Genomic DNA, 12,332 nt, shown 5'->3' with positions numbered 1-12,332 from the left:
AGAAAGATTGTGTAGTGAAGTATTGTAGTAAATAACTTGCCTAAACCTTTGTGTAAACAGAAGAGGCAGCTCTGAGGGGGCAGTGATAGGCCAATGTAGACTTTGCTGAGGCCAGAGGCTAACTCCGGACAACATAGTCCCTGACAGGTGCTCTAGACCCAGTGGGTCAAAGTCCAGTGTGCTGAAGGGCCAGCAGAAGGTAATCAGGAAACCAGTGTTGGGGAGATGTTTTAAAAGGGCCTGACCAAAGTCTGATTCAGCAGAAATCCCTTATACTTCCTAAAGCCAGAATTGTTTCTGTGTTGGGCGGGAAGGTGGGGGGGACGTCAAATGGAGGTGGCTAGAGCTGGGTGTGGAATAGATGGGAAGCCAGTTCCTCATAGTGACTGTATGCAGTCATCTCATCAATGATGTCCTGAAATAGGGCAGCAGGAATGGAAAAGGTGAATTGGTAAGATTCCAAAGGAATGAAGGGAAGGACTTTTGTGATAGGGATTCAGGAAAAAGAGGTGGCAAAGGCAATGTTTAGGCTTCTAAGAATTCCATAAAGAGTTCTGACAGAAATTGGTTGTTGGGATGAGAGACGAGTGGAAAAGATAAATATATTGTTTTTTCTTTGTTGAATCTGAGATGCTAGGAGTTCTGCCATGGATGTAACAAGAAGCAAGCTGCTGATGACCAGTGATTAACTCCTGCAAACCAGAGGGAAGGGAGACACATTACTGGGAATATGGTTAGAAAGGAAATGTTAGAAGCACACATAGACCACATGAAAGGTGTTTGACAGCACACAGAGGATAAAGCCCTTATTGTGAGGCAGAGACTGAAAGCAAAGAGGCTACTTTGATAAGAATATATTTGAGAAGGTGGTATGAGTGGGATTTGGGGTTTTGTGGAGCATTTAAAAAAGAATTGCTTCTGATTAGAGGGGAAAACATTTGGAAGGATAATGGAGACTTGATAATGTCAGATGCTTTTGGTATTTATTTCCTATAAGCTGAGGTCATCCATAGAGAATGAGGTGAAACAATAATTTGGGGTTAGTTGGAAATACCTGGAAATAAATCCTTCGAGATGTGTTTATGAGGTGAAATAAAGAGTAAGAGCCACAGTGAGGATCTTCACAATGTCGAGACATTTCCAATCTCCTAGCACTTTACTTCCGATGAGTTTTGTGTTTCCTGGCCGAGAATATCATTCATCTTTCCCTTTCGTTCCTTAAGTTCTCTGGAATCATTTCCAATTAACTGTTAGGTTCACAGTGTTGTTAGTTCATCAAACTGATAAACACAGTTCAGGTAAAGATTTTTAAACAAATTTTATTGGAAGAATTTTGATACAGTTGTTTTCTTTTTAAATACATCTGAGATTAAACAAAATACATACATTAATGTCTTCAAGTAGAAAAAAGTGAAATACACATGATGGATTTGTTGTATTATACTTAGGCAAATCATAATTGCTCACTTTAGCATATTCAAACCAAATTACAACATAGTCTTTGAAATTTGACATTATAACCTAGCCATGTACTCAAACTTGCTTAGAAATGTTTTGATGCCATAATCTTCGCCAATGAAATCAAACCTAATCTCAAACTTGGCCATATGTTTAGATATTAAAGACAGGGAGATAAAGTGTCATGGTGTTTAGAATATACTAAGTAGGGACTTGGCAATTTTTTTTTTTTTTTTTTTTTTTTTTTTTTTTTTTTTTTAATAATTATTTTTTATTGAAGGGTAGTTGACACACAGTATTACATTACATGAGTTTCAAGTGTACAACACAGTGGTAGAACATTTATATACATAATTCTAGGTTCCAGCTATCACCCTACCAGGCTGTTACAATATCTTGACTATATTCCTTATGCTATACATTACATCCCGGTTACTAATTTATTTTACCATTGGAAGTCTGTCCTTTTTTTTTTTTTTTTTTTTTTTTTTTTTTTTTTTTTTTTTTTTTTTTTGTGAGGGCATCTCTCATATTTATTGATCAAATGGTTGTTAACGACAATAAAATTCTGTATGGGGGAGTCAATGCTCAATGCACAATCATTATTCCACCCCAAGCCTAATTTTTGTCAGTCTCCAATCTTCTGAAGCATAACAAACAAGTTTTTACATGTAGAACAAATTCTTACATAATGAATAAGTTACATAGTGAACAGTACAAGGGCAGTCATCACATAAACTTTCGGTTTTGCTCATGCATTATGAACTATAAACAGTCAGTTCAAATATGAATACTCATTTGGTTTTTATACTTGATTTATATGTGGATACCACATTTCTCTCTTTATTATTATTATTTTTAATAAAATGCTGAAGTGGTAGGTAGATACAAGATAAAGGTAGAAAACATAGTTTAGTGTTGTAAGAGAGCACATGTAGATGATCAGGTGTGTGCCTGTAGACTATGTGTTAATCCAAGCTAGACCAGGGCAATAAAACATCCACGTATGCAGAAGATTTCTCTCAGAACGGGGGGGTGAGGTTCTAAGCCTCACCTCTGTTGATCCCCAATTTCTCACCTGATGGCCCCCCTGCGACTGTGCCTGTCTTAGGTTGTTCCTCCCTTGAGGAATCTTACCCGTCTCTGGCTAACCAGTCATCTTCCGGGGCCATACAGGGAAATGTGAAGTTGGTAAGTGAGAGAGAAGGGGACTTGGCAATTTTTTATTCACAGTATTTCCCATATAAAAGATCCATTTTGTTTACCAATCAAACTCATAAACGTTGGGGCAAAATATCATTTGGGAAGAAACAGCACTGAATTTGCTATTAGAGGAAGCATTGGGATTACTAGCAAACTCTTGACAGAATGCATCTAGTTCAAAGTAGAATCTTCACTGAGGCTAACTAATGCATGATATGTGATACATAAAATTCAAATACTGAAATTCAAAATGAAGCTTTTTTTCACTAGTAAAAAATGTAAGTTTTATGGTGGCACCAGCAATGACAAGAGATGAAAGAAAGTGAAATACAGAGGAGCTCTGCTAAAATTTAGTAGAGAGGAAAAAGAAAACAGCTATCCTAGGAATATTTAAATAACTAATAACTACATGTAGTGTCGTTTTTATAGAAGCACCCTCAAGATACACCTCTGAAAGAGTTTTGATTGATAATACATCTAGGGATAAGTGAAATAGAAAACATACACAGGTCCTTAAAGTAATATGAATATGGCAATTCTCCATAAAAACAAAGGAGACAAGGTGGTTTCTCATTTGGCAATACAAAATAGGAAAATGCAAGTGACCCAGGTTCCACAGTCCCAATTCTGCAAATTCCTGTCCAACAACATGCAAAATGGGTAACATTGCTATACTTCCACTGTTCCTGTATTAAAATGAATGAGCAGCTCACGGGCTACTTGAAAAAAAAAATGGCCAAAGTGAATATAAAGCCACTTATTTGTGCAAAAATGCCAAAGAAAAGCTGAGGTGTCTCCTGCAATAAACAGTAAATTATTGGCTTTACCTGTCCCCAGTTCTTACTTTTGTATCCACTACTATCAACAGTATTTACTCACTAGTTAACCAAAGATGTACTAAGCATGTAAGTGTAAATTCATTCTAAGTTTGGGGATAATAGGATTTATGAGACAGTCACATTCTTCTTTTTTGCAGACTTCCAACATCACAAAACACTACAAATACCAAATTTTTAAAGCCTTTTTCAGTTCCTTTTAAGCAGCTTACTCTGTCAGTAAAACTTTTTGTAAAGGTCTTAAAAGTGCTTTACAGGAGCTCCTATTTATTGCTCATTAGCCTGCTCAGTTTATGTTCAATGGCAAAGGTAGGAAGCGGTATGAGAGCAGTGAAAGAAGGAACAAGCAGGGTAGAAACAAAGTATATATAACAACTGTCCCCCATAACAATCTTGTCATGATAATTGTTTACTGGTTTTACAGGAGAATGTTTAGATCTGCTAAAACTTCTTGGATCTCTAATGACATTAAAAAGCAAAACAAAACAACAGAGTAGTCTTCAGAAAAAGCACTGGATTTAGCCAGTGCTCTACCACTGGCTGTCCCCCACCCAGGCAAGTCATTTAAATTTCCCCACAATAGCTTCCTCATCCATAAAATGGGGTTAAGAATTCCTTCCAAAGATGTTAGGAGAATCAGAAGAGAAAAATATATTTGAAAATGCTCTGTCCATCATAAAATAATGCAAAATCCTTTCTTTATAGAAATGTGAGGATTTTAAATGTGGTAACATGAAAAAGGGTACACAAAGAACCTGACAAATACTAAATAAAAGTTAAACCCCACCCTTTGTGTATAATTTGTGGTTAGGAAATGCTTAAACATAAACCAAAAGTGCCCTTATCAAAAAGATTCACATCCATTTGGTCTTCCAGAACTGTATTTCTCTGCAAATATTTTTTTGATACCTAATTTTTCATTGTATTACATCTCTCCATCCTATGGTGATGTGGATCACTGAAGCTTCTGAGGGAATCATTGCATTAAAACAATCCTCTTCCATTAATAAAACTTCTAATGAATGTTCTTCAAAGAATAAAATAATTTCCTTTTTCTGCCAAAGTTCTTGTGAATTGGAAAATAATGTGTTTCAAAGACAGTAACAGAAAACAATGTAATGAATGCTTTTAATGAAGAATTGAAAGTAGCAGTTTTGTTCTGAGATTCTTAAATTTTCACCCTATCGAATTAAAAGATTTGCTCTATGTAACATTCAATGCCCAATTTGGGGTGGCTTTTGGAATAATGTGAAAAATTCAAAAGGTCTCCAGTGACTGAAAACTAAAGTAACAAGACTGAAATGATACGACCTGTGAATTAGCCTCGTTTCTAAAAAAGTACCCGTTCACAAAATATAAATGAAACAAGAAACTAAGCAATCCTTAAATAGGACTTTGATTTATCCTAGGGCAATTAACAGAAAACTTCACTCTCAAGTTAAAAGTATCCAATGCATAGATGTTACTTTGTAAAAATCAGGAACTAGTTTCACAAGAGTAAAAAAGTAAAAAAGGGTAAAAAAATTAATTATAGCTTCCATAAAGAATACTATGGAAGATAATATTCTAAACCTCATAATTAGATATGAAAAATAAAACAATAAAACTCCATTTATAAAGTGCCTTAATGTACCAAAAATGGAGGTCAGATGTCCCTTATTTACAGATGCTTTTCATCACGTTTACAGAAAGGCAAATCTTCCAAGGAGGGACAGGCAGCATGACGGGGTCGAAAGAATTCTCCCTAGACTTGGAGTCAGAAGACCTGGATTCTAGCCTCGACTTTACCACTATCTCTGTGACCTTGAGTAAATGAGAGTTTTTCTGAGCTTCTAATTTTCTCTTCTGTAAAATGAGAGGCAGAATGAGACTCTTTCTTAGGACACTCCCCTTTGATTTAAAATTCCATGTTAAGCCACGAAATATTTTTGTTCTTGAATCCCAACATTATATAAGAGGATGTGATCATATTAATAATCACTATAAAATTGATTATTCCATAGTATATGGTAAAAATATAGAACTCTGATCAACTACCTTTGGCTGCTTCACAAAGGTGCACAAAAGCCACAGTATTTTGGTTACTGGTGTATATGTGTGAGCTTAACTTAAAGAATGCTGAAGCATTCTGGATAAGGGAAATCACAAATGCCAGTATCATCTGCCCCTACTTCCTGTGTCTCTGCAGAAGATAGGGTAGGATGACAGTGTGAGGAGCACTGAGCTACAGATAAATACTGCCCTTCACAAAGGGACACAGGAATAGATACTGCCCTTCACAAAGGGACACAGGAATCGGCAAAATAAGGAAGTCATACATACGTTATATAAGCCCGTCATCTTGATCAGTAAACTCTAAATTTAAAAACACAAAATTAGTACAAGTATATTTCTGCTTGGGTAAGTTTACCTGCAAAGTAAACTTTCCCTGAGTAATACAGGCTTGTTCTCTAGGAATATTTTGGTTTTCAAAATACTAGCAGAGATATTTTTTCCCAAAAAATTTAACTCAACAATAGGGACATCTTACATTTATTTTATGACAATAATCAGGTAGTATTTCTCAATGAAATTACCTGTTTTTGCAATACCTCTGTGCTAAGAACACTGATAAGACACATTACTCAGAGTGAGAAAAGGTTGCTTTTTCCTCACACTAATTTTTTACTGCAGCACATGTAGGTTGAGGACACTGAATTAGAACATAAATGACAACCTTCTAAATGATAGGAGCTACACTCTATTGTAACAGGTGCAAAATTAGGTTTCCTACCAGTCTAATACTCTGTATACTCTGTCTTATCAAGGAAAAAACATACTCATGCACTTCATGTATTCAGAAATAAAGTGACGCACATTTTGACAAAACGTCACTTGGAATGGAGGGTTCAGGGAAGGGTAGAACTGGATCTTCAAGATGCACTGGCAAATTTTGTAAGACCGTGCAAATACGAGCCCCATATGGGAAATATCAGTACAATTACACGTAACTAGTTATTAAAGGCACACACCAAAATCCCTGCCTCCCTCTAGATGTGCCATTTTCCAACATATGCCAAAAAACACAGAACCCAGGCTTCTATCAGGCTTGGTTAGTGGATGCAAATTTCCAAATGACTACTTAACATTTATAATGAAAAAACCAGTACCATTATCAGGACATTTCCTTTTATATTTTTCCTCCTAAAAACATCTCAACCACTGTTTCAGTTAAGCACATTCTACTGCAAGAATTCTTAGCTTTAGAACTGCCTGGCAGTAAGTAAACATGAAAATACTACTTAATCATCTGCAAAAAGGGGCCTAGGAACAATTCAGGGCAATCTGTTACAATTTAGAAAAGCATTAAGAAAGTAGCCTAGTTTTCCTAATAGAGGACAGTTCATAAATTGTAGGTCAGAAATAGGGGGGAAAATTATCCAAAACTTAGATAAAATCAACAGCAATTTCTTCCACATCAGTGAAAAACTGATTATTGATCTACAATCTAAACATTTCCATTCTGCAGGTTTTTTTCCCTAGCAATTTCAATTTTTTAAATTTAAAAGGGATAAGATCCATTGTGATAAAATGAAGTACAATGGAAAAATGTCTATCCAGATCCCTATTTTTTCATAGAACACAGAGAATATTTCAGTGTTCAAGCACCTGTCATCTCAAAATGCAATTTTATTTTTCAAATAAAGAAGAACCTAAAAATAAACTTATTTACTAACTTCTAAGATACCTGGGTTAGGAAGAGTTCCATATTACCACATTTTCTCTATACCTTTCATAGTTCAAATGCAATAAAATGCTGCTTTAAGATTCCTGAAAGCAACTGTATTTATGCAATGCTTGCACCAGAAAACAAACCAAATGACTTGGCATTTTGAAGAATGAAAAAGTAAAATAACATTGTCACAACTATGTCTGCCTTCACTCTACATTGTTTTTTCCTTTCACTAATAAAATCCATAAATGGCAAGAAGAGATAGATGTTTACCTTAGATACAGTAGTTTTTATAGAAATTTGGAATTTCAAGGAAATCAAAACAACTGTCTTTATCAGATGAATTTGCAAAGGTTTGAAAACACAGGCCGCAAAAGAATTTAATGTGATAATTGAATTTGATTTAAAAAGCAAAATGACACCTTTAATTTTTTTATGATAAAGCACTAAAAGGAAAATTATCATATACTTAAACCTAAGCTGGAAGTACATAAAAAGACAATCTTTATACACTAATGTGAATCTTATTTTGTACAAATTATAGAATATTCATTAAAAAAAACATATATGACCTTTGATGATACATTTCTATGCTGGCAAATACATTTTCAGATACAAAGGCACTTTGAAAACCCAATATGGTTTGGTTCATAAGTTTGCAAGGTACAAACAATTTTACAAACATATGATTATACTGAAGAACGTCAACAATTGTGACATTACATATAAAACAGATTTCCTTTTTTTTTTTTTTTTTTTTAAATAACACTAGTTTTGTGGGAATGAAAGCAGTGGTTTCCAGCAGCTTCAGTGATGACATTCCAGATAACCAGAGGCCTACGATCTTGATTTTTTTACTGGTTAGGAGAGGATAGGAGTAAGGGCATTTGAAATACGGACAAAAAAAAAAAAGAAAGAAAAACAACCTCTTGGAATAAAACTAAAAACCTCAGAAATCAAAATGGTTTGGAGGGAAGAGCACAAAAGACAAGACCAAAAGTCCAGGAGAGATCCTCTTAATTCTGATCCCTTAGCTGTGAACTCGCATCAGAGAACACACAGCTGACTGCCCGGTCTAGCTGGTGCTGGGAAGGTGCAGTGATGATTTGTCTATTTTAAAAAGTTAGGTACAATGTTTTGGATTGTGCAGTACCAATCCAAAAACTAGGTCCCCCAAAAAGCATAATTTCTTTTCATTCATTACATGGCCGCAAAGTCAATCTGTACATAAAGCTGTCTCACTCCAGCCTGAAAAGTTAAGAAAAAAAAAATTTAGAAAATCAAACAAAACTCATGTTGAAAACTCATTTTTTTTGAAAAAGGAAAGAACTGTTTTTTTCTTCTCCTTCTGAGAAATGATTGTCCATTTTTCATCATGAAGTGCCTGTAATTTTATTTTAGAAATAAGAATATTCATCAGCTGCAATGAAGATTCTCCATTTACTTCTACAAAAGAAATCCATGCTACTGACTACATACCCTGAGCAAGTGAATTTTGGAAAAATGAGGTTACCCATCCACCATTACTCTGCTAAAGGACACCACAGTGCTTTACTAGTTGGCTACTAAAATCATAAATTAATCTAGTCTAAATCTTCCCATGATCACTGATGAGTAAACACTTAAGTATAGCTATCTACTAGTTATTTAGTTATTTTCATTCCAAATCCTCTCTTCGATTTTGAGTATGACCTCACTAATCAATGTTACGCTCTCAAAATTGCCCCCAGCTCTCCTGTATTACTTACTGTATTTGCTCTCTACAATTCCTGTTCTCCCTTTTCTCTTGAACCATTTCATATAAACCTTTGTTGCCTACAGCTCTTTGCAGAGCTGTTTGTCAAGGGCACCTCTAAGCTGTTAAGACCAGTACTCTACTCTCAGTCCTCATTTTAACTGCTTCATCTACCAGCAAGGACACAGGTGACCACTGCTTTCTACTGAAACACTTTTTCCCTTCTTGGCTTCCAGACAATACTCACTGGTTGCCCTTTTAGCTTATTTATCAGTCTTTCTCAATCCCCATTGCTGCTGCTTCCAATTATTCTCTTATCTTTGAACACTAAACACTGAAATATCGAAAGGCTCAGGTCTCAGATCCCTTCTTTTTCTATACTTGTTCCCTAGATGATCTCATGTAGTATCCAGACTTCCAGGACCATCTCTATGCTCGCACCTCCCAGATTTGTATTTCCAGATGGAACCTACCTACCATTTGCTTAACAGTCTGACAAGCATCGCACACAGCCAAATTGAACACTGTTTCCTCCCCTTAAACCTGTTGATCTTATTTTTATCTCCTATAGCTCAGTTCCACCCTAATGATGCAACTTAAAGACCTATTTTTCTCTCACAGCCAACCCATGAGCAAAACCTGTTAGCCTTATCTTTGAAATAACTCAAACCCAGAATCCACCGTCTCTTGCCTAGATTTTGCAATGGCCTCTGATACAGTTTTTGTGCTTTAATAGTAGAGCAACTACAATGATGTCATTCCATCACTCAAAACCTGTAGTATCTTATCTTCCTTAGTCCTTCCAAACGCCTACAAAGCCCACCCATGACCTGGCCCCTGATCTCATGTCTTACTCCTCTCCTGTTCACTCAGCTCTAGCCACACTGGCCAGTCTGCCTGGAACAATGTTCCTCGAGACAGCCACGTGGCATACTCCCACTCTTGTCGTATCTCTGCTTAGATGTCAGTAAGGCCTACCCTGACCATCCTATATAAAATTCATTCAATTCATTCATCCAACAAACATTTACTGCGACTCTAGTATTCTCTGGCACTGTTCTGTCCCCTGGGAATACACAGTGAACAAAATAGATTCTAAAAAAATTCCTTGCTCTCATGGAGTTTATATGCTATTGGGTGCTAGAGAGGAGGGGAGATGGTAAAAAGTAAATATAATATGTCAGATGATGATATACATGCTATAGGAAAAAAAACTTGGTACCAGAAACAGTAAAGGCCTCATTATTCCCAGTCTCTCTGTGCTGTTTTCTCTATGCATAACACTTATTACCTTCTCATATAAAACCTATTTGCTACATTGCTGTGATTATTGTCACTGTCCCACTACAATGTAATCTATCCAAGATAAAGGATATTGTCTTTTTTTTTCATTGCTGACTCCCAGAACAAGTAGTACCTGGCACACAGTGAGTGATCAATAAATATTTGTTGGATGAACTGAAATTCTACTAAATTCCTTCTTTCAAATAAAAATGATTTTTTAAAAAATTAAAACATACAATCAGTTATAAGCACTTTCTTCTCAGTAACACAGAATGAGAGGTAAATCAGAATATCTTCCAGAAAGGGAAAACACAGAGTGGGAGCTAAAATCTATTAATACTACCTTCTTACAGTAATTTCTGGCATGGCTTTTTTTTTCCATTCAAGTGGAGGGCTCTGCACAGCACTAATGAACTCTTGCAGGGAGTCAGGACCGACTCTAATGAACTAGAAGGCTGCACTGACCTTAGAAACTTACCAACTGTGGGGAGGTTGGGTTTCCTATGGCCAGGATCCTCACTGAACTTAAACCACCTGAATGATGTAACTGGCCTGTTGCTAGGCTACCACCTCTACACCTTTAGGCAATAAGGTATTATTGCGCTATATAGAGAGCTCGGCCCAGTGCTCTGGGCAGAGAAAGAGATGGACCAGGAGAACAAACTGGGTAATAAACCCTTTCACCCCAAAGAACATTCTGCTGTCAATTTCTTTGGACACACTGAATCCATAGCGAACTTGCCCAGGGCTGAATCCCTTTGGCAAGACACCAACACAGAAGAGTTTTTAGCTTTTTTACCTCATTAAAAAAAGAAAAAAATACATGCTAAAAGTTAAAGCTGTTATTCAAATTTACAAACAATACATTTACTAGCACCCTCAAAGATGCTTGTGGTAGAAAATAGACAGAATACCTGTATCATCATGAGCTAAAATTAAAACGAATCCATTTTATCATTTTTAATGTGTTGATAAGTACCAATCATACTTATCTCACAAAACTGTCATATGCTCATCCAATATTTAACAAATATTTAATAAATCCTTGCTACATACCAGGCACTATTATAAGGATTGTGTGTGAAAAAGAAAGGATTTCATAAGCTAAAAAAGGCTAGTAAAACAAATAATTATGATTGATTACAATTATATTTGATTTACTCAACCAAGATGGCCTCTGAAAGAACTGTACTGAGAAACTCTTCTGCAAAATACTTGTATATCTAACCTTATGAGAAAACAACTATTGCCCAATAAACTGGCTTAATTTCTTCTCTTGTTTAACAAAATTATTAACGAGAGTAAAACAGGCAAAGTTGGGCTATTAGTGATCTGCCACTTTTCTAACCCCCGACTCTAATGCCCTTAAGATGGTAATAAGAAATGAGGTTGCCCCTGGCAATAAGAAAAAGGAAAAACAAAGAGGCTAGGTAAATTGATCTTTGCATAATCATGAGTTAATCACTCAAGCTGATATCATTCCCCTGAGGGGCTACAGCTTTACACAAATCTCAGACTAACAAAATCATTTTGTCTCATCCATCTGTCCTGGTGGGGACAGCTTTCAGTTTTCCAGCTTCCCATTTCCCTTTCTAAATCTCCTCAATGTAGAGAGAAAAGCAGGATTTCCAAAGGATCCTATAGTATGTCATCTACTTAATGAATGCAAACTACATTTGCTATACAATCTATTCACACCACAAAGACCTGAAAAATACTCTAGCAGATCAAAACAGGACTCCATTCCATCAAATATTCTACCAGTGGGGTGACACCAGGAGTCAGAGGCAGACTGAGGGGTTGTTTTTAAATAGTGTAAATCATATAATATTCACTGTGTCTTATATTTTGAGAATAATGTATAAACCATAATTCAATCAATACTTCTTTAAATTGGAGAGACAGCTCGTTATATTTAACACATGTGCTCCTGAGAATATAAATGTTAACCTGGTGTCACAGACTTAGAATATCCTCAATAAATATTCATTTGTTGCAGAAAGAAAAACAAATCAAAAGTAGACCATTTAGAAAAATAAACAGGAATATGGCTATAAAAATTATTAGTTTCTTGCAGAAAAGAAAACAAATCAGAAGTAAAACA

At 35.7% G+C, this 12,332-nt stretch overlaps 1 protein-coding gene across 2 annotated transcripts in view; it reads right to left on the bottom strand.

Annotated features, from left to right (window-relative positions):
- Positions 1 to 4,560: 4,560 nt before the first annotated feature.
- SLC30A7 (solute carrier family 30 member 7) overlaps positions 4,561 to 12,332 on the bottom strand; it is an 83,647-nt gene continuing 75,875 nt past the window's right edge. For both annotated transcript variants that reach the window (XR_008997077.1, XM_036883825.2), the window contains one exon: positions 4,561 to 8,457. Coding sequence is in view for 1 of the 2 variants with exons in the window: in XM_036883825.2 (XP_036739720.2) it covers positions 8,410 to 8,457 (48 nt within the window). In the remaining variant the exon portion in view is untranslated. The remainder of the gene's footprint in view (positions 8,458 to 12,332) is intronic.

The sequence above is a fragment of the Manis pentadactyla genome, chromosome 4 (assembly GCF_030020395.1).
Source record: "Manis pentadactyla isolate mManPen7 chromosome 4, mManPen7.hap1, whole genome shotgun sequence".
Lineage (NCBI taxonomy): Eukaryota > Metazoa > Chordata > Mammalia > Pholidota > Manidae > Manis > Manis pentadactyla.
Note: the sequence above shows the minus strand (reverse complement) of the source record. Positions and strands in the feature narration are given on the sequence as shown.